The sequence below is a fragment of the Haliotis cracherodii genome, unplaced genomic scaffold, assembly GCF_022045235.1.
Source record: "Haliotis cracherodii isolate W230 unplaced genomic scaffold, xgHalCrac1.p SCAF_1, whole genome shotgun sequence".
In the NCBI taxonomy this organism is placed as follows: domain Eukaryota; kingdom Metazoa; phylum Mollusca; class Gastropoda; order Lepetellida; family Haliotidae; genus Haliotis; species Haliotis cracherodii.
Window position 1 is genome coordinate 53,572,041 of NW_027266264.1, and position 26,611 is coordinate 53,598,651.

General features: G+C 40.0%; 2 protein-coding genes across 2 annotated transcripts in view; one reads left to right on the forward strand and one right to left on the reverse strand.

Annotated features, from left to right (window-relative positions):
* Positions 1–11,419, forward strand: part of LOC139465608 (cys-loop ligand-gated ion channel-like) — a 39,154-nt gene extending 27,735 nt beyond the window's left edge. The window contains exons 7-9 of the mRNA XM_071247317.1: positions 1,953–2,138; positions 4,463–4,510; positions 10,503–11,419. Of these exons, the coding sequence (XP_071103418.1) occupies positions 1,953–2,138; positions 4,463–4,510; positions 10,503–10,613 (345 nt within the window). The 3' untranslated portion in view covers positions 10,614–11,419. The remainder of the gene's footprint in view (positions 1–1,952; positions 2,139–4,462; positions 4,511–10,502) is intronic.
* Positions 11,420–11,779: 360 nt separating this feature from the next.
* LOC139465620 (ceroid-lipofuscinosis neuronal protein 6 homolog) lies at positions 11,780–24,876 on the reverse strand. Its single transcript, XM_071247326.1, has 7 exons — positions 24,728–24,876; positions 22,471–22,573; positions 19,533–19,631; positions 17,111–17,299; positions 16,521–16,576; positions 16,034–16,159; positions 11,780–13,118 (listed from the first exon to the last, which is right to left on the reverse strand). Exons 1-7 carry the CDS (start codon positions 24,811–24,813, stop codon positions 12,851–12,853), a joined length of 927 nt encoding a protein of 308 aa, XP_071103427.1. The 5' UTR covers positions 24,814–24,876; the 3' UTR covers positions 11,780–12,850.
* Between the last annotated feature and the right edge of the window lie 1,735 nt (positions 24,877–26,611).

Here is a 26,611-nt window from a genome sequence, read left to right on the forward strand (position 1 = left end):
ATCAGACATACAGGAGTTAACGTCGTCATAGTGTGCCTGATACACTTGTTCTTGTGCCTCTCTGAAATTGAGCTGAAATGTTGTAATATGACTGAACTACTGTTCAAAGTGGCGTTAAAACTTCAGAGACTCACTCACTCACTCAAGTGAAAACAAATGGACATGTTGGAATACCCTGTGTTCCTGTGTTTGTTCAGGTGAATAATTGACTTGCCTCTTGGGTGGCAGGATACGTTCACTTTTTCGCGAACACCTGATATCATCACTATTTGCTTATGGTATAGCTGGAATCGTATGATTTCTTGTAGTCATGGAAATAAGTTTGTCGTTTGTATCAATTAGGATACGAAATACGTTATTGGTTCTTGGACAAGGCGGACAATGTACGAGCATAGTGCAAAACACCGTGCAGTAGAGATATATACACTACAACTCAAAAATTCTTTTACTATATTTCCGCAGGAATTTTGTAAAACTTTGGCCTAGCTAGGCGTGGACTCTATAGACTGTCAAATTTCCACGGAGCGGAGTATCTGCGAAACTAATTTCTCCTTGGTGTCAACATTTCACAAGACACAAGGTTCTAAGACAATATTCCAGGCAAGAGTAAAGATTTCAAAAGGTTTTATGGTAGACATGTGGCAGACATTTCCAAATTTGACGCATCAGTGACAAGAATGTTATCCGATGCAATTCTCTATTTTGACTTGTTTCCGTGATAGTTTTCACGTGAACAATTGACTTGCCTTTGCATTTGTTTGTGACGGGTGCCACCGGTAAGGCAGAATAGGACATTGATATTGATTCATACACACATGCTAATGATATTGTCGGAATCGTACAATCGACTCTGGGCTTTGTACGATGAGATTTCTTATGAATATGGATTTTTGTTCTGTCGCTTTTAATTCATTATGAACTCCGGTGTGGTGCTGAAAGGCATATTATACACGTAGGAGGCAGAGATTGTATGTAATGTAACTCTTGCAAAGTTAAATTGATACTGAGATCATATGACCGTATAACTGACATTTATTTATTTTAGTGAAATACGACATGGCGTGTGAAAAGTGAGACGGCAACTAATGCCTGTAGCTTATTATATATACTAATATACCAGCTGACTGTTAACGAAAAAACTGGCACGATGCGGATGTACGAATGAAATGAATGTACGAATAAGTCGAAGTTTGCACCTTCATCCGGCGACACGATCATAGCATAAACCCGGGCTGGGCAAAGTTGCGTCCCTTGCCAGAAATCGATGACCGTGGATGGGAGTCCCAGCGTTAACCTGATTATGTTTCTACATTTATAAGCCACATACCCGAACCCACAGGTATCACCAAAGGGATAAACATCTAAAACCTATATCACTGTTCAAACAGCGTTAAAGCAAACTCACTCAATCTCTGTGTTGTTATTTCACTTTGTTGCTGTGTGATGTTGCAAGTGTTTTAAGTGATTTAAACCGTGTTGCTACAGGTTACCCTTTGTAGCCATAGATACCATCTTGAATAACATATTACAAAGGGGCCTTTGGAAGTAACAAGGTCATGTTCATTTAATGACATGAACATGAAAACATGACTAACATTCTCGTGGGACAGTGAGGGTGGATATAAGACTAATTCACGCACATTCAGTGCCATTCACATCTGCAAACATGGCAGTCATAACTATGATGCCCCTTACAACATACACAAAATAGAAGGGCTAGTCCAACCGAAGTTATCTCCCCTTATTGCAGATTACACTAAAACACCCCAGAAGGAATTATCTACCTTGGACCAGGTTTAAAAACAAATAATGGGATTATTTTCCCCAATAGTCGAATAATTGGCTAACAAGTTATGTGGATTTTTGTGGCTGTCATGTGAGTTAGTATAGTTAAAAGTTCAGGTGGGCTCTTTTTTTCTGTTTGATGTAAGTAATGCGTTATATACATTCAGGACAAATACATCCTCTCTTCCATGGTGTATCTTTGCCTGGTGTGTGTGTGGCACTCTGTGATTGGTCGGCTACATGACACCGGGCACGATGATTGGGCAAAGGACTATGACTGGAAAGCTCTGTTGTGCTTCGTGTGCACCTACGTTTCCTTCCATTTAGGATTCTCTGCATGGATATATAAATATGTAAGTATTCAGATTTCAAATTTCTTATGCGTTCCTTCGTTTAACCATAGTTTAGGGGATTCCTGTTTGTAAAATATACAAAAATGATGTTCGCATGCTTCGTTTTGTTAAACTTGTAGTGAACAATTATGTATTACCTCTTAATTGACATTTTACGCTGAAGGATGAAGGACGTTGTTTTGTCTCTTGTTTGACTTAGTTACATGTATGTAAACTCAGTTGATATTATCCTATGTTTAATTTTCAGTGGAAAAGGTCTTAAGTTTGCTTTATTATATCCAAAACACGAAGTTTCCTGGCGCTTAGTCAGCACTCAATGAATACCTAGTTTCAACATTTTTTTATTTTTTTTTAAATTATGTATTATTTTTCAAATTAAGAAAATAAAAAAGCATAATACACAATTGATGATAGGTATCTTAGACACCCTATCTTTGAAAATCAATAACTTTGCGTTTTTGGCACACATTTACAACATTTTAAACCTTGTAGGGGTCATGTGTCTGCAAATTAATTTCTTACCCCAGTCCCCAATGAACCAATTAATGTTTACACAAAAATGCCCAGCCGCAGATAACGTTTTACAAACTGTTGCGGGATTGAGTCCTTTCAATGTTCAAGTACATACAAACGTATACTTTCTTTTGCCCCTCAGTGTATATCTGCCGGAAGGTGTTTGTCAGCCTTCCAGACAAATGGTAGTCTTGCGATATGACATATAACATTTTCCAAACTGTATCAAGTTCTTGTTTTGGGCATCAGTCAATGGCTTCACAGAATACATATGTCTACATTCCATACAATAACTCTCCAATTGCAACTACGGGCTCACTGAACTGTGTTCGCAGAGGTGATATGGAATGGAATGGAATGGAACAACACTCTGACACATTTATTTATTTATTTCGCGTTGTTGGTTAAGTAAAATATGACAAGTGTCCTGGACCTTTGGTGGTTGTTCGGTTGGTTTAGATTTTAAGGCCAACGTACACCGTCTAGAACATCTTTCTATAAAAATCAACTCGTTTGAAACAAGAACAACATGTATGATGTAGATATGGGGATTAACCAATCTTCTTCATGAATTGTTTAAGGATTCTAAACCGCAAGCAAACACAACAATATTTCTGAACAGTGAACGAGTACCCATTTAACAAAAAAATCATGACAAAAAGAAGAAAATGTTTAAAAGGTTTAAAAGTCACTGCAAAACGCACGCATGTACTGGTCTTCTACATAATATCACTTTTGCCCGATTCAGACTCGCAGTCTACAAGTGCCCTCTGAATTGAACCGTAACAGAATATGATATTAGGGCCTAAGAGTGTACCAAGAAGGAATGTGTTCACTTGTTCAAGAACTGTCTCTTAAATTTGTCATGATCTGATTGTGACTCAAGCATTCAGTTTAATATTGTTTAACCGGCCGAGGACTTTTCTAGAGTTGCTATCCTTTGAACAAAACGTCTTGTAAACGTAGATTGTATGGATCACTCCCCACTGTCAAGTTGCTGTCACATAAAGGTGTTGTGAGTTATTATACAACTTTGAGAAGAAATATTTATTCCCTGAAAGAAATTTGATATTTTCCAATACCTCGAGGATCAAGCAAAACCCTTAGCCATCGATCCAATTCAACCATGGTCTTTAAAATGGGGATGAAAAAAGGCTTATGCCACCGCTAAGTGTTGAAAACATCTGATCCTTGTTTGTCTTCGCGCATTTGTTTATCTTGTCGCTCGAATTCCATTCTAGTTATTAGTTTGGCAACCACAATTAAAAGTTACCCGCACTAACATGTGCCTTAAAACACACTGTGTTTATTATATGTTGGAGATATGTATCGCTGCAGAACACTAATCAGTATGATTTATTATCAAATGTAGAATCCTATTAAAACGGATTGAAACACAGAACTTGGACTCTTTCAAGAAAATGTGAGCAAGGACCATAAGGAAAATAAATATATTAACCTTAAAATATGTTATAATAATTTATATAATTCCATGAATTCAATAAACCACTTAAAAACAAAATGTATGACATGTACAAATTAACCAAGACGCTTTATATTATTACTAGTTTTATATATCACGTTCACATATTATAAACAACGTCCTTCCTAACCCACAGATTGACGTTTCTTCACAATATCATTATTGTTAATACCATTTGAAGAAACATTGTTACTTTCAATTCGTGCTTTATGTTTTTCAATCTACAAACAATTCTTTATCTCAAAAACGTATTTCCGACCACAGTGTTTGAAACACCACCGTAAAACCAGAAAAACAATACCTCAATAATATGTCATGTTGGTTGCAGGCCTGGCGTCGACGTCGTCTCATGGAGAAGAAGGACGAGGCATACAGGGTGAGTCCATGTCTTAGTGGGGGTAACCTTGTGTATTCCAAGCTGGGTCTGACTGTGCATGTTCTCTACAATGGGGATAAGAAATCTTTAAGATTAATAGTTTTTCGCCTCCATGTATACCCTTGAAAATCCGCTACGGCCTGGCTTACTGCATTGCTTATCTGCATATAGGCTACAATGTATTAATTGACGCTGGCAGTTGTTGCGACCAGAAGCGGGATAACCGCCACCGAAAATTCTACGTGTCGCATGCAACTACGTTTTTAATCCACAGACAGTTAATATGAGCAAAGGAGGACAGTTGCGTTCTGTGCCATCTTAGAATGACCAAAAACAGCAGTAAAAACTTTGAATATTACACTATCTTTGTAAATAGATGATGTAAAACGCATCCAGATACATTCGACTGTACAATATTGGAATATTACATGCTCTATGGATAGTTATCATGCATAGTTCTCCGGACTGACTTGAAATATAACATCCTCATTGTATTTCCAAAACGAATAACACACCATAATGAATGGGAAGGCTCGAGACCCGCTTCGAATGTCCACTATTGGAATTGCAAACGAACAATATCATGGAATAATTTATGTACTGGCATATTTACTTGTACAATAAACTGACTATGTCATGTCTCTTAACGATAGTTAACGTTGCATGCGATTTGATGTTCTGCATCAATTCCATTGAAACGTATTTTACAGTTTGAAAAGCTAACAATGTTTTCAGTAGAACTGATTATAGCTTGGCCTTACATTATTGAGAATGAGAACATTGCAAATAATAAATTTAATAAGTCATAGACCAAGGGATACGTTTGTCCAACAAACACTGCTCACATAAAGCTACAAAACAGCAGACCGTTCAATATTTTATCAGACCACCTCTTTTCCTAATAAATGCTTCAATGCGGCGAGGCATAGTGCCTATCAAGCTAGTTAGAAAATCATGGTCATACTGTCCCAATATCTCACCACCTCTGCTTTCATTTCACATATACTTTCGAGATGTGTTTATTGTTATTGTACTTCATGATTTCCCAAATATTTTCAACTGGGTCAGGTCCGGACTTTAGCTGGGCCATTCCAGAAGTGTAACATTTTGCTCGTTAAACCATTCTTGAGAATGCTTCGATCTATGTTTTGGATCATTGTCTTGCTGGAATACCCATCCGTCCCCATACAAAACTTATGCTGTTGGAAAGAGATGTTGGAAGGAGATCAGTGTTCACGGCACTGATCATGTTACCTTCAAATACACATAATGGTGTGGCACCCAACACAGACACTCAACCGCACACATGAATTTGAACACTGGAGAATTGTTTTTTCTGAACCTTTGGTCCACATTTTTAGGCAGTTTGGATAAAGCCACGCTGATCGCAGAACATGACCTTTTCCAGATTAAAAAAGATTCTATGCTCCAAACTCTAGTTCAAGCGTCATTCTTGATGTTCATGGTGATGGAATTCCTCGTGATTTCTGCCAATCCATTGCATGCAAATGCGTTCGTATTGTCTATATAGAAAAACATGAACTGTTCATCTATTAATATTTTTTATGTCTCATGTCGTCCGTGCTCATGCGTCTGTTTTCGGTCACCAACAGTAATGTCTTGGTACTCCCCGCTCCCTTTTTTGTGCTAAATTCCATCTCCACTCACAACAGTGAGTGAGTGAGTTCGGTTGAACGCCTTTAAACATTATTCCAGTTATATCACGGCGTGTCAGCTTAATGTGGGAGGAAAGCCCGAAGTGATGCAGGTCTCGGACGTTTACCACTACGGTGAAACCCACGAGCGCGGGTATGGTGCTGACAAACCTGGAAACATAATCGGCGCGAACCAGGATTCGAACCCACAATGGTAGGTTATCAGCGTACAGCGAATCGCGGCGCCTTCGACGACTGGGCGGAGATATCTTACGATTAAGGAAAGGGTTTTGTCTTTTTTACACACGTGCAAAACTCGGGGCTTCGGTAACAAGGAGATGAGCCGAGAAAGAAGGGCGTTCGTGGCAGATGCTTTATTGCTCTTGTTTGAAAGTTTCAGATAGTCGTGGTGAGTAATTTTCTTGCAATACGTAGAATTATCTCAGTAATCGCTGTCACTGGATATCTTAGGGGTCAGTGTGTCGTTTGATATTTGCAGTTTTCATATCTCGTTTTCATTTCCGATCCTTTACCTCTGATTGAAACACTAGACTTTGAAGGTAATGCTGTCACTGTCAGTTCATTGATTAACTTTCAATACATGGGAAACGAATAGGATATATGACATGCTTACATTTTAGTGCTCAGGATTCTGATATGAAGGACGCGCGTCTTATTCAACCAGCATAGATTTCTGCGATCACATCTTGTATCCTTCAGGTCCCAACAGCGGACGGAGCCTGATCCGTCAACTACTGCTGTGTTTGGGAGTGAACCAGACTGCAGAATACGCTCCATTTGTCGTGGCTGATATTAGTTTTAAATGATTGCATTGTATGGTTTAAAATAAACTTTTTCAATCCAGTGCCATATGCATGTTAGACAGTAATTATTTAATTTGTGAGGTTTTCCTTTAAAAACATGCGTGTCTGAAATTAGTTTCAACTGATTGCATTTTATGGTTCAATATAAATGTGGTCAAACCCGTGCATTTTTCATGAATGTTAATTTGTCTTCTATTTGCGAGGTTTTCCTTAAATATAGTACTAGTTTCCATGTTTTAGCAAATACTTCCTTAACAGTGGCAATGACCCACTATAGGTCTATAACACGGTTTCATGTGTCAATAATGTGAGATCGATGAACCAGTGTTATGGACTACACGATTCAAAATGCAGTCGTCAAACTGGTTACACGAGGCAAGGTAGTGTGGTGTGATTGACCAATCTGATTCGCGCATTCTAGCCATTTTAGAATTCGATCGAATATATTACGAGTGTTACACTTGATGTTGTAGTGAGTGAGTGAGTGACTGAGTGAGTTGGGTTTAACGCTTGGCGTGTCAGTTTAATGTGGGAGGAAAACCCGAAGTGATACATGTCTCAGACGTTAACCACTTTGGTGAAACCCACAAGGATGGTGCTGACAAACCGAGAAATATAATTCGGGCGAACCGGGATTACAACCAAACAATCATAGGTTTCTGGCGTTCTCAGGGGACGCAAATCTGCACAGCTAATTTAATTCACTTTCCTGGCGTTTTTATCGCAAGAAAAAAATTATCACTTGGTTATCTCCCTTTGTATACACCAGTCACTTCAAAACTTTACTGTCTGCATACATATCCGGGTCTGTTGTATGATACATTTCAAAGTTCATGTATGCATGAGGGTGGTTTAGCATCATTTAACCTCTCATGAGTATAACTTAAAATGATGTTTAATTCATTTGTTCACTTGGATATCTTTCATGAATTAGAACCTCATATTTCTTATGGTTGAAATCAACACGATAAATGTTTCTGATGATTGTCCACGATGTACAAAGACATAATCCAATGTACATATACACTAACATGTACGTTAATATTGTCTGTCTGGTACTAACTAGTATTACTGGCATAATATATTTATTATTGTGATGGGGTATCACACACGTGTCTACGTGTGAAATAATGTAATGATATAAAGTTCAACATATGTCCGAATGTAATTTTTCAGAGACATTTCTTGGTTTTACTTTATAGAACGTTCGCCAAAACGCACCCTGTGTTTTGAGATCTGGTCGCGTGAACGCACCATCGTGTAAGTTGTGATAGCAAGGGAAAGGTGAGACTTTCGCAAACGATTAGAGGCCAGTTATTTAGCTTTGCACTGTCGTAGGAGATAGATGACCCGTTTCAATAAGTCAACTATTTATTTGCGTTATAGTATAGCCTCTTCAGTTCTCATAATCCATCCTCTTTTTTCAATCTTCTTCTTTCTTAACCTTTAGCATAATTATGCTTATACTTATAGTTAATCACTTTTGGTTCTTTGGTAATAGTCCCAAGTTGTTCCCATTATAAATTGGTTTACTTTTTGAAGTTCCCTTTAGACCAGCTCTGCAAATACTTAGATCCACTGCGAAACATTACACTCACAATATTATTGTTGATCATTAGCCCATAATAAATTTCAGTATAGTCGAAGTTCCTAATAAAAGCCTGTGGAACAGCGCGCCACTTTTGTTGAAGAGCCAGGAACAACACTCGCTCAATGTCTGTGGTTTGGTGGCATATCCCTAATGCGACGTCTAATAGCATCGCTGAGGTGTTCAATGGGACTAATGTCTGGACTCTTGGTGGGCCAGGGGAGGACTTTGACGTTGCCGAATTTGAGAAAGTAAGGTGACACATATACACATGTGAACGAGCATTGCCTTGTAGAAACTAGAAATTTCAGCTGACTCTGTGATACAACCACTGTCTGTAACACATCACAGTAGCGACGACCTAGAGTGAATGAGTGAGTTTGATTTTACGCCTCTTCTAAGCAATATTCCAACAATATCACGGCGGGAGACACAAGAAATGGGCTTCACACATTGTACCCATGTTGGGAATCGAACCCGGGTCTTCGGCGTGACGAGCGAACGCTTTAACCACTAGGCTATCCGATTTACGTTATCCTATCTTACCCATACTGACACATCGCGGAGGGGGTAGTGTGTATGTTTGTGTGTATGTGGGGCAGTCGTCTAAGGCGCAACACATGCCCGAAACCTATGATTGTGGATTCGAATCCCGGTTCGCCCCGATTATGTCTCAAGGTTTGTCAGCACCAAACCTGTTCACCAAAGTAGTAAGCTTCTGAGACCTGCATCGCTTCGTGTTTTCCTTTTATATTAAGCTGACAAGCCGTGATATAACGGGAAAGCAACTCACAATTGCTGTCTTGTTCGGTCAATGAGTAGGCCAGTGATTGTACATTTAGAATACTTATCTTGAATTGATTCACGAAACTTGCTTATTGATCCTTATATGTAATCATAACGGTCCACTTCTATTCACGTCTGTGAAGCATCTTGTAAATACTGACCATTGTGACTGCTCCGTTCTGACACCACACACGCCCGTGTCAGTTACAGGTAAGGAGCTCATATCCCCGTCAACATTTGTAGTCCGACCCACTGCCAATTAAAGGTACCAGAGCACAAATAAATACTCCTGCTGGAACGCACTAAGAAAGTTTGTAACCTCGTTAATTATACACCTGGGTACTATCACACGCCGGTAGACATGCAGTCATCAAATAACGGTTATAGCTTCAAAGGTATATACAGAGGCGAAAAAATCCTGAAGAATTTTATACAAACTTGGAATAGGAGAATATGCCAAGATTGTACAGGAAAGACCGCAACGTGCTTTTAATCCCAAAATTGCACGTAACACTTACACATTGAAATGTTCATTTGTGCTGCCGTCCGTTCTGAAGGAGATACACCACTATCAGTAATGTTCCAGCCATGTCATTGGTTTCAGTTTACGCTTAAATATGTAGCCATGTAGTCTACCCATCACGTCCATATTCAGTGGATTTGACGGTGAAAATCTGCGCAATATGTACTCGAGACAATAGTTTGTGTATGGAATTACCCTCTGACTATGGGTAGATTGTAGAGGTAATTTATGAAGTAGTCGTGTGATCAAAATCGCCCCAATTCGCTTTGCAGAGTTGCTTCCCTCAGCCGTGTTTGGATCCGCAGATTATAGGTTCGAATTCTATATTCGCCCTGATTATGATCCTCGTAACAGTTTTAACCGCACTATTCCTGTGAGCATGGGTGCTGTCAAGGTAATAAACGTTCACCACGCTGATGAAGACCACGTGTACGGAAATAAATCTGGGCGAACTAGGATTCGAACCCAAGATCAAACATAGGTTCCTGACACACATATGGGATGCACAGCAAATTGCGGCGTTTTAGATGACTGGGCCAGCAGTGCCTCAGGTAGTTCCAAAGTATGTTAGTGTAAATGTAAATAAATCATATATTCTTTTTGTGTGTTGCAACAGGAGAAGGTGAAACTCATTTGCCGAGAGGACACAGCAACTCTCTTAAAGCGACGTAGAATGAGCGCCTGGAGCCCAGCCGTTACTATGAAGAACCACCTTCAGCCCACGTGACACACTGCCACCTTGTACAGAAAGGGAGATAACCCTGGCTACAGTGACTACATTGAGACCAACATTGATGACATTGTTTAAGAGTCAAAATGATTATGATTAACAGCAAACTGTGATCCCTGATTATGCATTCCAGTAGGAACACACCCCTGCACCTTTGATGCTTCTCTTCACCAAATGTCTCACGCAGGCTTTTGATGTCCATGATGTATTTGACACTCCACATGGTGATGACACTACAACACCAATGATGGCGATGATGGCGATGATGATGTGAAAAAAACTTTGGAGTTTCTTCAAAGTTGATCGGAATTCTTATTTCATTCATGATGTTAACGAGTGAAGAAGCACATAATGTTTGTTTGAAGTAAGGTTTTCAAAGTAACATAATACACCTTTTGATGTTGTTTTTGAAACACGTTCTTAACCCGAGAGGGACCAGCTCTTAAGAAACATGACTTTTTGTGGACCATTTTGTATAATCTGCATCACCTTCAGGACCAGAAAATATGCTGATAACGAAGCATATGCTTTTTAAGTGTGAATACTCTTCAGATACCAATGCCTCGAGCTAATATCAGGTGTATAATATATGTTCCAGGTTTACCATTGTTCTGGCAACATAATGTTTATTATATATGTCACTCTGTGCTATGTTAACCTATGGCTGTTATGTTATACATGCTTGGTATACAGCTTTAGGTGTTGTTGTAAATATGTACGGTTATCATGAAGTTAACCTCTTAAAGATATGAAATCACATCCCTTTGAGATATAAACCTTGCACATAATGCTACAGATGAAAGATTCATGCGTTTCAAAGTTGAATTTGAGTGTGAATAAATGCATGCACGTGTTTTGTAGTGTATGTTGAAAGTGTCCGCACGTGAACCACGGGAAGGCATGTGTAGAACAATACCCGACGCTTGCAGAAAGAACGATCACTTAGGATCTGGAAATGGGTGACCTGGTCTGTACGTGTCGTCCTGCTCGAGACTGCTGAAGAGAAGATAAGGTTGTTTCTGCTTTTCCGCATGTAACTCTCCGGACAGAAGCCAGGTTGGGGCTTGGAAATGTCATTATTACACGTGCAGATTTTGACACTTTGTTCTTGTTGAAGAAATCGGACGCACAACACGATGCGACGACAAACTGATACAGACTATATTCATCAGAACTACACATAGAATGATAAAGTCGCACACGCGCGCGCGCACGCACACGCACCCATCCACACATTGTAGTCAGGATTTACACAGGTGTTGCAGAATAGGTCCCTAATAGAGAGAGAGGGGGGGGGGGGGGAGAGAGAGAGAGAGAGAGAGAGAGAGAGAGAGAGAGAGAGAGAGAGAGAGAGAGAGAGAGAGAGATTGTTTGGTGTACTCTCACCCTATACATATAAAATTAAACATATACAATATCATAACATGTACAGGCTGCCCAAGGGTTCTGTGAGACTCAATCAACTTATGTATCTTAATAAAATAACATAAAATTTAACATATTACATATGGACAAACATTTGATTTCAGTATAACACCATTACACACATACCTACAATGTACGTAAGCACATGGATGCACAATACACGCGCATTCTGATACATATAATTACATACCAATCATGCATAATGATGTAATTAATATTCACACACACAAATACGTGAACATGGACATACATACACACACCTAACAGACAGACCACCGCTATATATAATTCTGTCTGTTCACTTTGTAGTTACTCATCTTCGTGTTCTAACATAATCAAGTGAAAGTAATCGAGCCTTTCCGAAAATGCTTTGTTGAATAAGACAAATAAATGACATTGATAATAACAAGTTAACCGCATAGCATTCATAACATTATTCAACCTATAGTCAGACCCCGGGAAAGGTCAGTTTCCCTTTTAATGCTGAACGTGACGTGCATAACACCATCTTGGGTTTTCTATGCTTTACCCAGTCGAAATATTGTCGAGAAAGGGGACACCGACGTCAAATCAGGCGTCAATATACGTTGAGCATTGGGGGTGTTGGGGTAGCCTTATGGTTAAAGCGTTCGTTCGTCACACATTGACGCGGGTTTGATTCCCCACATGGGTACATGTGTGAAGCCCATTTCTGGTGTCCCCGCCGTGATATTGCTGGCAAAATGCTAGAAGAGGCGTTTCTCACTCTCCATTCTCACTCACTGGGCATTGTATGCCTCTGTTCATGTTTACGGATGCTTTTTTCATCATTATTTGTCCACGAAGTGCAACGAGTAATACGACCAGGGCTCAGGAATGTACACAAACCCTGGGTACTTCTGTCTGAGGACAGGATCGCTCCACAGATACGCCACCCACAGCACTATCAGCACAAAGGTCACGTTGAACGTATGGATGAGGAACAAGCCGTTGACGTCGAGTCTCTCTCCCCGCCTTGCTTTGATGGCACAGCTCACCAGCATACACCCCAGTGTTAAAACGTAAACACTGAAGATTTGTCCCTCTGTTACCAAATACCTGAAATAAGATATCCACAGTTAACTGTCTACTTGTTTGGGACGACAAAATGAGTGAGTGAGTGAGTTGGGTTTAACGCCGATTTTAACAGTATTCCAGTTATATCGCGGCGTGTCAGCTTAATGTGGGAGGAAAGACAGAAAAGATGTAGATCTAGAACGTTTACCACTTCGGTGAAACCCACGAGCACGGGTATGGTGCTGACAAACCTTGAAGCATAATCGGGGCGCACCGGGATTCGAACCCACAATTATAGGTTTCTTGCGTGCCCAAGGGACGCAACTCTGCACAGCGGCTGGGCCATCCGTACCCCCGGGACTACAAAGAATAAACTTAGAAATCTCGTAAAAGTAACTCTATCAAATCGATACAGTGAACACCCGTGAATAGGTCTTCAGCAACTCATGCTATCCGTCAAAGGCGACTATGTTTGTCGTAAGAGGCGACTAACAGGATCGGGTGGTTACACTCGACTATTTTGGTTGATGCCTGTCATCGTATCCCAATTGTGTAGATTGATGCTCATGATATCAATCACTGGACTGTCTGGTCCAGACTGATTTGCCGTCATAAGTGTGGAAACATTGCTGCGTGCGGCAACAAACAAACAAACAAACAAACAAACAAATGATACAGCGAAACCTCGTCTATCAGGACGGTGCCGGTCCAGTATTTCAAAGCTGTGATTTGCTTCCTTGGTTTCACATAACGACTACACTGCATTCGTCTACACATGTATTCATGTTTGATGGAGGAACGTTGTGCATACAAACCTTGATAATACTAACGGGGGTCCAGAATTAATGAGGTTCAGCTATATTTGTGTGTATATTTAGCACGTCGATTAGTATTCTAACTACTGCATCGATCAATATGTACCAGTCGATAAAGCAAGCTTGCGAGACTGTATGAAACGGACCGTCTCCGTGGTCTAGTGGTAGAGCGTCCGCCCGGAGAGCGAAAGGTCCGGGGTTCGATCCCCAGCCGCGTCATATCAAAAGACGTTAAAAGATGGCGCTCGGCACTAAGGGGCTAAAACAAGGACTGGACGACTCGGAGTCAGTTTTCTGTGGGGTATTCATGTTAAACTGCGACATGGTATCTTGGTATTCTGTGTGCTAACACTATAAATCGGCATCAGTCCGGACTAGTACAAGCAGCCACACATACACGTGCATGCACGTCGCTATATAAGTGCAATAATCGTAGACGCGACGTTAAACCCCATTTCACCACCTGTATGAAACGGACATGTCAATAAAAATCGCATTCATATAGATATAAATCGATATTGAGCATATTGCACCGAATATATTATACGAGGTTTGAGACAATTTTTAACTGTATATGCCCGTGTAATGCACAAATTAATTTGGTATCATGTTTTATTTACTTCTGGTTACATATTGATAGGTAGTTCAAGTATGTTTCAAAATTGATAAACATAATTGGAAATTGGAAATATTCTCATACTCGACTGCGTATGAAATCATATCACAATGTATTATTAAAATCTCACATCATCTAACACGGATAATTCGGATAAAAACATGTGACAGCTTGTTTAATAGTTTCAGTTTTATATATTCGAGGTCAATTACAGTTCAACCTGGGGGAAACATATGTTCCACAACACGCATAACTGCTCTCATTAATATACATGCATGCTTCATTTAAAACTGTACAGTATTCCAGTCCAGTTATACAAATGTTTTTAATGGTTCATTCTGTTAAACAGACTGCAGGTTGAGATAGTAATGTGACTGTTAAACTCACAGGCAGCTGTGGGTACCGCTTTGAGCATGGTCCTGTGTGGTTTTGAAATATAGCGCAAAATAAATTACATTATTATTTTATACAGATTAAAATAAAAAAATGTAGCAAAGAGAGTTTGGGTGATCCTGGCACAGTCAGGTTGATTAGGTTCATCATCAGCTCAGGGCCTTTTCTCACTCTACACGCAGCCAAGAGAGCGAATGGGACTCCAACCAGGAAGTGCTGCCTGGTCGAAGCCAACGAGAACATTTCGGAGAATGTGGAGGGTATGCCTTACCCAGATTGTCAGAAGGGCTGTATTCCTGGTAGCAAACACGGGGACTCTCCCAATGTCAGTCAGCAGATTGGGAGGTACCAAACCTAAGGCACCGAGAACAATGGGGAGTCGGACAACTTGGTACTTGGGGTGCAAGCGTGACATTTCGAAAGCGAGGTCCGCATATTTGCCATGTTTTCCCTCAATCTTACCAATCACATTAGTGTCAAAAGGGACAGAGAATTTAATGATATAAATGATCATTGGGTTTATCAAAAAGGACAAGATCAGGTTTGTTGGCCTGGATAGGTCTAAGGCTGTATATGGGCCATGACACCTCGGGGTTCTGGGTCGTAACATGGACACCTCTGTGTCAAAACCACAAGACGGCAAGTGTTTCTTAGAAATAGTACACTTGACGACAAGTATTACTTACCAGTTGCGTTCGAGAAGGCAAGTGTTGCATACTGATAGTACATGTGTCGGCAAGTATTACTTAACAGTTGTGTTCGAGAAGGCAAGTGTTGCACACTGATAGTACAGGTGTCGACAAGTATTACTTACCAGTTGTGTTCGAGAAGGCAAGTGTTTCATACTGATAGTACAGATGACGACAAGTATTACTTACCAGTTGTGTTCGAGAAGGCAAGTGTTGCATACTGATAGTACAGGTGTCGACAAGTATTACTTAACAGTTGTGTCGAGAAGGCAAGTGTTGCATACTGATAGTACAGGTGTCGACAAGTATTACTTAACAGTTGTGTTCGAGAAGGCAAGTGTTGCATACTGATAGTACAGATGACGACAAGTATTACTTACCAGTTGTGTTCGAGAAGGCAAGTGGTGCATACTGATAGTACAGATGACGACAAGTATTACTTACCAGTAGTACACAGCACTGACGAGCATCAGGAGCCACCATGACAAACCCAATTTTCGACCAGTGGGTTCGGTTTTCCGGAAGCAGCCAAGAAAGTAGAGGAATAAGGTGATGAAAAACGGAATATACCTGAAATGAAATCATTTGTTAACGCGTGAACGAAATGAAATCACTCATAATACAATTTAACAGAACAGTGTGATAATATTAAGAAATCCCAGAGTTAACATAATGAAATCATAATGTCTGCCACAGCGTCTAATGCAATTAAGTAGAATACATTAATTGTATAGTATGTAATATTGTACAAGATGTACAAGGATAATGTTATCTTTGTGTGTAAACAATGAAATCATATTGTTTAAGCAGGGTTGAAACGTGTACAGACATGTTCACGCTTTTGGTTTAGCACACTTTACTTGTATAAAGATAACATTATAATGTATAATTATAATTTGTGACCCGTTTAAATGTGATATATTGTTCTTACCACATCAAATGACCTATTTCTTCATCGTATGTGTAGAGGAGTTCAAACAAACTAACCTGAATAAATGAAATATAAATCGCATAAATACATATAAGCGTTTGCAGTATGAATCATATTAACGTTCATTATAAAGTTATAACGCCACCTCAGCAGTATCGCACTAACAACAGTCAATAGGGTGGTTGTCGCTTTACGCAGCTATCGACAATACTCCAGCTATACCACGACGAGTACTGGCCACACAATCAACATACGTCGTCCCTTATGGCAATAATTGGATACTTTGTAACCATTCTGACCCGGAATCCGTTCGGGTTTTAGCGGACGAAAAAATGGTTTTCCACCAGGTTAGCCTAATACTAAAACGTTTTCCGAAATTGGAAGAGTAAATATTAACATATTTTTGCAAATAAATAGACCAGTTTCGTAATTATGAAAAGTCAGTTTTTACACAAGTGATCCATATATCTAAAAATGTTTAAAATGATTGTTTATCACAGTGGCATGAAGATAACATAATCGTTAAGAGAATGCATTGTTTGCTGCCTTGTTTGTGAGCTATGCTAAACATATATGATAGCCTTTCTTACAAGTTTCTGTGGTTTCAGCTGTTGCATGATGGGGTTGTCTCTGACCGAAAGATGCAGCTCATACCCCACGTGTGGAAGTCTGTGGTTGACGGAGTCTCCGACCAGATGAATGCTGGCCCCCATCACGAAGGTGATGACGGAGAGGTATGATACGCTCGGGGAGAGCTTCTGAGGGCTACGTTCCTGGAGCTGGGGGTGAATAAGCATGTTTATTACCTACGAGGGCAAACATATCGGGGTTCATAAATACCATATGTGCCCTGGGGTCATATCATATCACGACACAACAGTGTATTGTTTCCGTCATCCGGGTGGCATTGTTGACATCATTCGAATCTTATTCTGACGTGAGGTCGGAATGACGTCACATTAGAAATGACGATTGTTGACGTCATTCGACAAATTTTCCGCTGCTGTTGCTGTCCTTATATGCAACCACTAAAATTCGTCTCTGTTTGGAGTAAAAAGTAGAACATTGTATTCGTGCTGATGTCATAGTATGTTTACGACAGTCGTGCCTTATACCGGAATTGAGATACTCGTGTCGTAAACATAGTATTACATGTACACTCATATAATATCCTCTCTACACTGTACTGCTACACCAATAACACAGTCACCTAAGTACATGTAGATGAGCTCAAGGATGATTTGGTCTCGTAACAATGCAGCACTATGACGCTATATTGTCTCAGGTGCAATCAGAGTGGCATGTGATATACGAGCTGTGATCAGGGTCACCCACTGGGGATTTTAATTGAAAAGTTGTGGAACTGTTTGTAATATTGTTATCAACATTGATAATAGAGAGTAGGTATGGTTTTAACCCATTTTATCAGCATTCCACCAATATCACGGCGATGGACACAAAAGATTGTCCCCATGTGCGGAATCGAACCCGGGCCTTCAGCCTCAAGACCGAACGTGTTTACTATGCCCGCTGTCCCTGTTCATAAGAATGGCACTTCTGTCACATGCAATAAGTTTGGACTAGAAACATGAACAAGTACAGCCGCCCGTCTAAAATGAGTGACAAAGGTCGATATCTCGAACTTCAAAAGTACAGCTAACTACGAGAAGAGTGACCAAAGGTGAATAATGCTTCAACTATTTTCCTACATCTCGAAATAAATGCAGTTTATTATCAAATATTATATCCTTCCTGAAAACCTCTAGAATGGGCCTTTGTTCGTATTTTGGCACCACCCCTTCAAAGTTGATACTGTCATAGCAATAAATGAATATAGTCAATTCATATTAACACATCTTAAAAAAAACGTTTTCTTAATCGCATTTGTTTTGTTTTGCACATTTCGTAAATTATGTAGGCCTACCTGACATATTTTAAGGTCATTGTTCTTTTAGAATGAGATCATCTCGATCATGCGACCATTATAGGAAGCATTAACCATTTCCGAAACAGTAGCTATAATTTAATTTGATCACAATATTAATGATTCTGATATGTTGTTTCTTGTACCAAGACACATCAGAGTTCTATTACAGGAGTCATTATCATCGCATTCTCATATGTATTAATAGAAAGAGTGATGATTCACATTTCAAACAGAGACCAATATCATAAATTGGATCCATCAGATGAGAAACATAATAAACAATTCTAATATAGGTGAGTCTAGGTGTGCAAGGTAAATGTTCCCATCAAGAAATAATATATGTCTTTCTATATCGAATAAGAGCCCGAAATGTACCTGAGACTTTTTAATGGATATCATCTATCGCTGAGATTCTACACGTCTACTGAAATTTTGTCTGTAAGCTTAATGTTTCTGCCAAACTGAGATACCTCGTCAAAATAAGTTACATTGCTTATGGTAACTGAAGGTAGACGATGCTTATTTAAACGTCAGAAGATCGGAATTTATAGTAAATTAGAATCATTTAACTTTTCGGAAGCACTTTCGGGTCAGGTGTTTCATATAAAGGCTTCCCGTGAATGTGCACATGACTGTAGTGTATAGTAATTGTGGAATAACCTCTTTGAGTGAGTGAGTTGGGTTTAACGCTGCTTTGAACATAATTCTAGTTGCATAGCGGTGTGTCAGCTTAATGTGGGATGAAACTCCGAAGTGATGCAGGTTTCCGACGTTTACGACTTTAGTGAAACCCACAAGCACGGGTTTATCCACTTTGGACATTTTAATGTCATATATGAACAGAAAGCCAATGGTGATATAAGTAAGAGATCATTGGTGAGATACTGGCGATCATGGGCAAACATTGTGCAGGATTCGCATTCACATTTTCAAAACCAAATGAATGTTCTTAAAGTACATGGTATTCATCCTCGTTGCAGATTCAGAACATGTAAAACATGCGACCCAATATGGGTCCGATACCTAGAAACAGTCAGTAATTGTAAAAAGAAGGATAAATATCTATGTAAAATACTAAAATGTACCTTCAGTAAGCAGAATGGCGTGATGACGTTGTAAGCCATATGGAAATAGTCACCGATGCTGGGTCTATTCAGGGGAGACCACTCTAACGGAACATACCACTGGAAAGCAACAATAGCCATACTTTCATGAGGTGTTAAATCATTGTCCCTAACTTCAGTGTAACAAACATTGTTGTGCTGCCCATACGTTAACTTCTGCTGCGTCTATTTCCCCAATGACAACTGTCATTAAATGTAAGCTCTCTATAAAGCAGAGAAGTTGATGATCTGAAACACAATCTCATTTATATAATATATATTTTACTTTGATAGATGCATCTGTGCGTGAAGACATGAGCACACCTCTATAGGAGGTCGAGTCAGGTGAACTTTCTGATCATAGTCGAGGCTTCTAAACTTCCGGGACGAGTGAGAGGCATTTGAACCAGCATATCTTATTTCTGTATCTCGAAAGCGAGCTTTAACGACCTATTCCAATTGTTCCTAATGAGCGGTTGGGTAAGTTGGGTTTAACGCCGCTTTTAACAGTATTCCAGTTATATCAAGGCGTGTCAGCTTAATGTGGGAGGAAAGCCCGAAGTGATACAGCTCTCAGACGTTTACCCCTACGGTGAAACCCAGGAGCACGGGTATGGTGCTGACAAACCTAGAAACATAATCGGGGCGAACCGGGATTCGAACACACAATCAAAGGTTGCTTGCGTGCCCAAGGGACGTAACTCTGCACAGCGATTCGCGGCGCCGTGCCCCCTGCCGCGCCATTATATTGTTGTACATTTTATATCCATTCCTTTTAACTCTGTGTGGCATCTACTCACAAAAAGGGAGTGTCATCGAGGGCATATTTGTGTTCTGTGTCGGTTTTCTCCTGTTCAAATCGAAATTTCCGAAAAGATATAAAGAAATGACAGAAGAGCTCAAGAGCCCACGTATCTTTAATTAAATTAGGCGGTCAAAGGTCTAATAAATCTAAAACATATACTGAAAGTATCATTAACAAGCTCACTATAAAGAAATATTAATGTGAACGCCAGAAAATAATCGGTCTCGATTATCTGCTGAAACAGATTTCAATCTGCCTCAGAGGCAAAATAATGGTAAAATGTATGAATGGATCACTGAAAATCAGTGATGACACCAGATGCTCCCAAAAACGGTAAGCATGGCCTGCTCTACCTGCAACACCCGCCACTCACACAATTTATTTAAACAAGTAAATGGGGTATTTTTTCCCAAGGCCCCAATTCCATCTAAAGAAATGGTTCACTTTAAATACAATCATGTAACCATGGAAGTTACTTTTACACCATAATACTATATGAGAGTCTTATATAGGTTCCCTAATAATGAAAGCCGTTTGAAGCCTCAAAATCACAAGTACACATTTCAGGACCTTCCTGAAAATAAATTTCATTTCTGTTTTAATTAAATGGGACATTGACATATGATACGGAAAACGTCAAATACCACATAAAGATTGTTATTGTTTTCATACAGTAATATAAAGAGCATTTTGTTTTATTTTAATTGAGGTTAAGGGGGAGTCTTCCAATATCACCAACATCCACTTTTGCCTACAATGTTACATAATAATTTCATGCTATGGTGATCTTAGCTGTTATTTATCAGTGAAGCTGACACCCTGTCAGAAATGTGATTCAACCTTTCCTCTCTTTGGAATAACGCCTTCACTCTTGTAAGACTTGTATATATATATATAAACAATTCATTTGATTTTATATACTTTTCTTCTCAGGTAGATATTATTATGATATGTAATATATGACATATTGATCAGAATTATATCAATACACATGTATTACCTTTAATATAACTTTTAAATAAATATGAATATACATGTGATTACAAACTTACATGTAACTACTTCATGTATAAGTTATATGAATAAAGTATTTTAAAAAGTCCATCTGGCCATCTTAGCGCTTAAGTGCTGGTAACTCCCATACTTTAACACTGGCTTACGATAGTCGTAGCGTTAAGATCGCTTTGTGGAACGGCGCCCTGGTAACATAATTTTATCATTCGCATGTATAGTAATTATACACAGGAACATTTGTTTGTACATATGAACCTATTTCATACAACCCACGCTTGCCGTAAAAGGCGACTAGGCTTGTCGTAAGAGGCGACTAACGGGATAGGGTGGTCAGGCTCGCTGACTTGGTTGATGCATGTCATCGTATCCCAATTACGTGGATCTATGCTCATGATATCAATCGCTGGATTGTCTGGTCCAGACTCGAATATTTACAGACCACCGTCATACCGCTGGAATATTGCCGAGTGCGGCGTTAATAAACAAACAAACAAATCATATAGTTATGACACAACACACTTAACTTCTTCATAAACGGATGTAGGCGAACGTTGACCGCACCGTTAGGGGCTGACCGGTTCATCACGTGTATATATTATTTTAGGTAATGTTGAAAGTAAAGTGAGCGCTTTGTCTCTTTATGATAAAATGGTACAGAATACTTTAAATTATCAAAATCTATCTCAATCTTTAAAAACATAGCATATCGCTTCTTTGCATTGGAAAAAATCTGCTCAACTTATATTCTGTCCATGTAATTGCTGTGTTAAGTTAGCACTGTTCCTGGTATATGAAGTCGGTCTGTAAATAATCGAGTCTGGACCACACAATCCCCCCCCCCCTCTCCCCCCCCCCCCACCCCCCCCCCCCCCCCCCCCACCCCCCCACCCCAAACCCCGATTGGTTTAGTGTGACATGCAATCAACCAAGTCACCCAGCTGGACACGACAAACAAAGGCTGCTGGGGAGCTATGTTCTCACCCGGAATCCCCACTGGTCTAATATGTTTGTTCCACACACAGAGGTAAACAGTAGTTGGCATCTGTTTCAAACAGTTTAACGATTTCCTGCCAAATACCCATTGGTATGATCACCACTCACGCCAGCAATCGGTCTCCCGAAGTCAAAGATCCAGTTTACGAGTGCCAGTGTCAGCCATATGTCAAGGTGGAAGGTTTCACTGGGCGCCTGTTTCCCCCGGTGTCTGAAACCACATAAATATCGAGTTGACAAGTTCTGTACATTCAATATGTCTAGAACACAAAGGAGTTATCATCACTGCATTGTTGTTGTTTACCTACATCACTGGGTTCCGAGGATGCGGTTCTTTGGGATACAAACTGCAACTGAGTGATGCTGTATGACGTACAATATTCTTCTTATCTCAGACGTTTATTGCAAAAAAAATTGGGGAGTTCGAATTATTTTAGTTTTCGTGAGAAAATAATAGCGACAAAAACATTTCAAAAGTCATTAGAAATATCGGCTAACAGCAAAGCCCATTGTACGGCATCGTTCTTCGCAAAATATCACTGGCGTACTGAAATCTCATTTGTTGAATTCGAAGCCCGTCAAGCTGAACTATTCACAGCGTATGAATACTTTTCTTGCTAAATTAGAAACAAAACTACCCCGTGGCATTTGGCATATCGACACGCAAATCGTTTTTATGTTGGAATGAGTTTGTATTAGAAAAATAATCATTTCAGATTTGTTTGATAACACCAACGCATCAAGTGTTAAATGTAGCGCGGTTAAATCGACAGGTAAACTAGCTCTACATGAAAACACAGTATATTTATCTCCATTCTACCATGACGAAACAAAACGCGAATTCGAACTCTTTGGTGTTAGCAAATATAGTGAGTGATTTATAACCTGTCGATAAATTATAAATCTGTTAACAGATTACGTGCATGGATTGCATAAACAAATATAAGTACATAAATCTGTATTACTAATCCCTTATCGACTGCTTATGGTCTCCATCGAGCAACCAGGTATTACATGTGCTGTACGTTATAATCGATATCCAAATAACCGAAAATAAGTTTAGAAAAAAGCAGTATTAGAAACGTGAATTTGATTTGGTTTGATTTGATTTAGTCATATTTTATTGGAAAAGGGATAGAACGAAAGTTGATCACCTTCTTGGTCTCTGCTTACATACAATTGTTAATATGGTTCCAAGGTAATAATACATTTCATGTTATTAAGATATGGTATACAAATAACGTGTATGTACAAGAAATGTAAAGTGTGCATTGCCTTTTAAGGTCGATATAGACCTATTAATGTTTTCAATACATTTATTATGAAATATTTACAATTATAATTGTTCCGACATATTTCTGTCTCTTGAGAATAGTTTTCAAAATCGACTGCCTCCCTCTCACTGTAATATTTCGAATCAATTCTAATCCAATTTGTCTGTGTACTTAACATTGTGAAAACACATTTCGTTCAACTAAACAGCTACATGCGTATCGGTATGATCTCCCAGTGGGCATCCATCGCAGAGTAACATCGACAGAGTGTGACAGTGAAGTACGATGTATGTGCGTATGCGATGCGTGTTAGCAGATCAGTGTAACTATCTTAATTTACACTGTCTTGAGTGAGTGAGTTGGGTTTAACGCCGCTTTTAACAGTATTCCAGTTATATCGCGGCGTGTCAGCTTAATGTGGAAGGAAAGCCCCAAGTGACGTAGGTCTTAGACGTTTATCACTTCGGCGAAACCCACGAGCACGGGTATGGTGCTGACAAACCTAGAAACATAATCGGGGCGAACCGGCATTCGAACCCACAATCATAGGTTTCTGGCGTGCCCAAGGGACGCAACTCTGCATAGCGAATCGCGGAGCCTTAGACGACTGGGCCACCCGTGTCCCCTACACTTGAGAGAATACACGTAATACACAAAATGACCCATACATGTGGATGTTGTTATTGTTTAATACTCTTTTATGACAACCCGGTACAATGTCTACTGCTATTTGTGTCATTACCGCAGCAGCTGTAAGTTAACTTGCCTTACAACGACAGCTAGACTACACTTAGTCTCTGAAAATATACAATTTTGATAGAAACAAACAACTCCACTTCCTGAACCTGTGGAAAAGCTAGACTTCACTTGGGGCTATATCATTGCAGTAAGGGCTGGGCGAAAGGGTAGGTCATATGGTTCAGGGACTGTGAGACAGACTAAACGACAGCTTGAAACGTATGTTGACCTAGAAGCAGAACACTCTACTCCACATTAACCGTCAGGGTGCACGTATAACATGACACACCAGCTACTTCGCCTAATAAACCTGCCAGTGCTAGGATATTAAATGTACTGTTAAGTATAACTACCTTACGGCTTGTTTGTCAATCGAATCCCTTTTATCTTCTTTTGATGTTGCAGGGATTCTATTTCTAGCGGTACTCTTTTTCGTCATGGCTGCTGTATTGATTTGTCGCGTGTGCCGCTCTGAGCCACGCGAGGGAGTAGATACGCTACACATTCACATAGCTATCAGTAAGATTAAATGGTAGTTTATTCGGTCAGGTGACACAGTTCAGCGTATACCTGTAACAATACACTGAACCAACCTTTGCTTATCGAAGGAAATGTTTGTTGGCTTACACTTCGAAACAGTTTCTTATCCCGACATAAATTGTACGTTATGAATGTTGGTGATACGGTTGAGCGAATTTGAAAATTTGTGTTTCGGCTTTCGTGTTCCAAATGCATATCTCAAAAACGTATGTGGGCCAATAGTCATGCATGGATGCAAAGCGACTATGGGTGTGTCATGAGTACATCTATTAACCTGTCGCACACACTGCCCACTTGAACACGGATATCTTTCCTCAACATATCGTAGAGTGAGTGAGTTGTATGTTGCTTGGCACAGTACTTCAGCTTAATGTGGGAATATAGCAGGACCTTAGAATGTAGGTCCGAAGCTACCTATGTTTGTCGCACGAGGCGACTGAATTCGAATGGATCGGGTGGTCAGACTCCGTGATCCTCGTTGAGGCCATGTCATCGTACCCACATAAGTGGATCAATGCTTATGATGTCAATCACTGGATTGTCTGTCGCAGACTTAATTATGTTCAGACCGCAGTAATATAGCTGAAATATAGATGAGCGTCGTTAAACAACATACACTCGCACGCGACCCCCCCCCAACACACACACACACACATAAGCCGACACACACACGCACGCACGCACACACACACACACATAAACCGACACCCACACACACCCAGAGTGTCGAGAAACACAAGGCTAGTGTCATTATTGTATTACATGGATGTATCGTTGTGTTCAGTTACATGTACATCTCGAAATATCCGTCTTTGAAATCATATAAATCAGAAATACGAAAGGTGTTATGGAGGTTTATATATGATTTAAACATCAATAATAATAAGTATTTAATACGTTTATTGCAATTGGGTTTTAAAATCATTAATATTATTAATTATTTTTCGACATACCGCGAAGTTATTCTCAGTATTGAAGTATAAAAAACGGTACAATCCTCCGATTGGGCTTTGATTTACCCACACCTGGCTTTATAATTGTTGAGATGGCGGTGTTGTACATTTTGCACAGTTCGTTGTTTAACGCCGCACAAAGCAACATTCTATGCTATATGGGCCATCTGGACCACACAAGCCATTCATCTGTATCGCGGCGGTTCGCCCCGATTATGTTTCTAGGTTTGTCAGCACCGTACCCGTGCTCCTGGGTTTCACCGAAGTGGTAAACGTCTGAGACCTACATCACTTCGGGCTTTCCTCCCACATTAAGCTGACACGCCGCGATATCACTGGAATACTGTTAAAAGAGGCGTTAAACCCAACTCACTCACTCACTCACTGTATCGCGGGGCGGTCGGGTAGCCTAGTGGTTAAAGCGCTCGCTCGTCACGCCGAAGGCCCGGGTTCGATTCCCGACATGGGTACAATGTGTGAAGCCCATTTCTGGTGTCCCCCGCCGTGATATTGCTGGAATATTGCTAAAAGCGGCGTAAAACCATACTCACTCACTCACTCACTCATCTGTATCGCGTGAACAAAGTCCCACTCCGTTGGGTTACGATGACATGAATGACTACCGGTGCAGGTTGCTGGGGACATTTGTGTTCTAAACTCGAATCCCCTCAGATAACAGTGGCTGTGGGGCTAGGTGAACTGGGGTTGACATTGCGAGGTACATGCACTCCCGACTTAGATGCC

Bases quoted from the DNA above. Each gene is read 5' to 3' on its own strand.
- LOC139465620 (XM_071247326.1), bottom strand. From the start codon at position 24,813: ATGACGAAAAAGAGTACCGCTAGAAATAGAATCCCTGCAACATCAAAA. The intron at 17,300-19,532 runs GTACATTTTAGT...ATTCACCCCCAG, and splicing joins CGCCATTCTGCTTACTGAAG to CTCCAGGAACGTAGCCCTCA. The intron at 13,119-16,033 runs GTAAGTAATACT...ATCTTATTTCAG, and splicing joins GTCAGTGCTGTGTACTACTG to GTATTTGGTAACAGAGGGAC.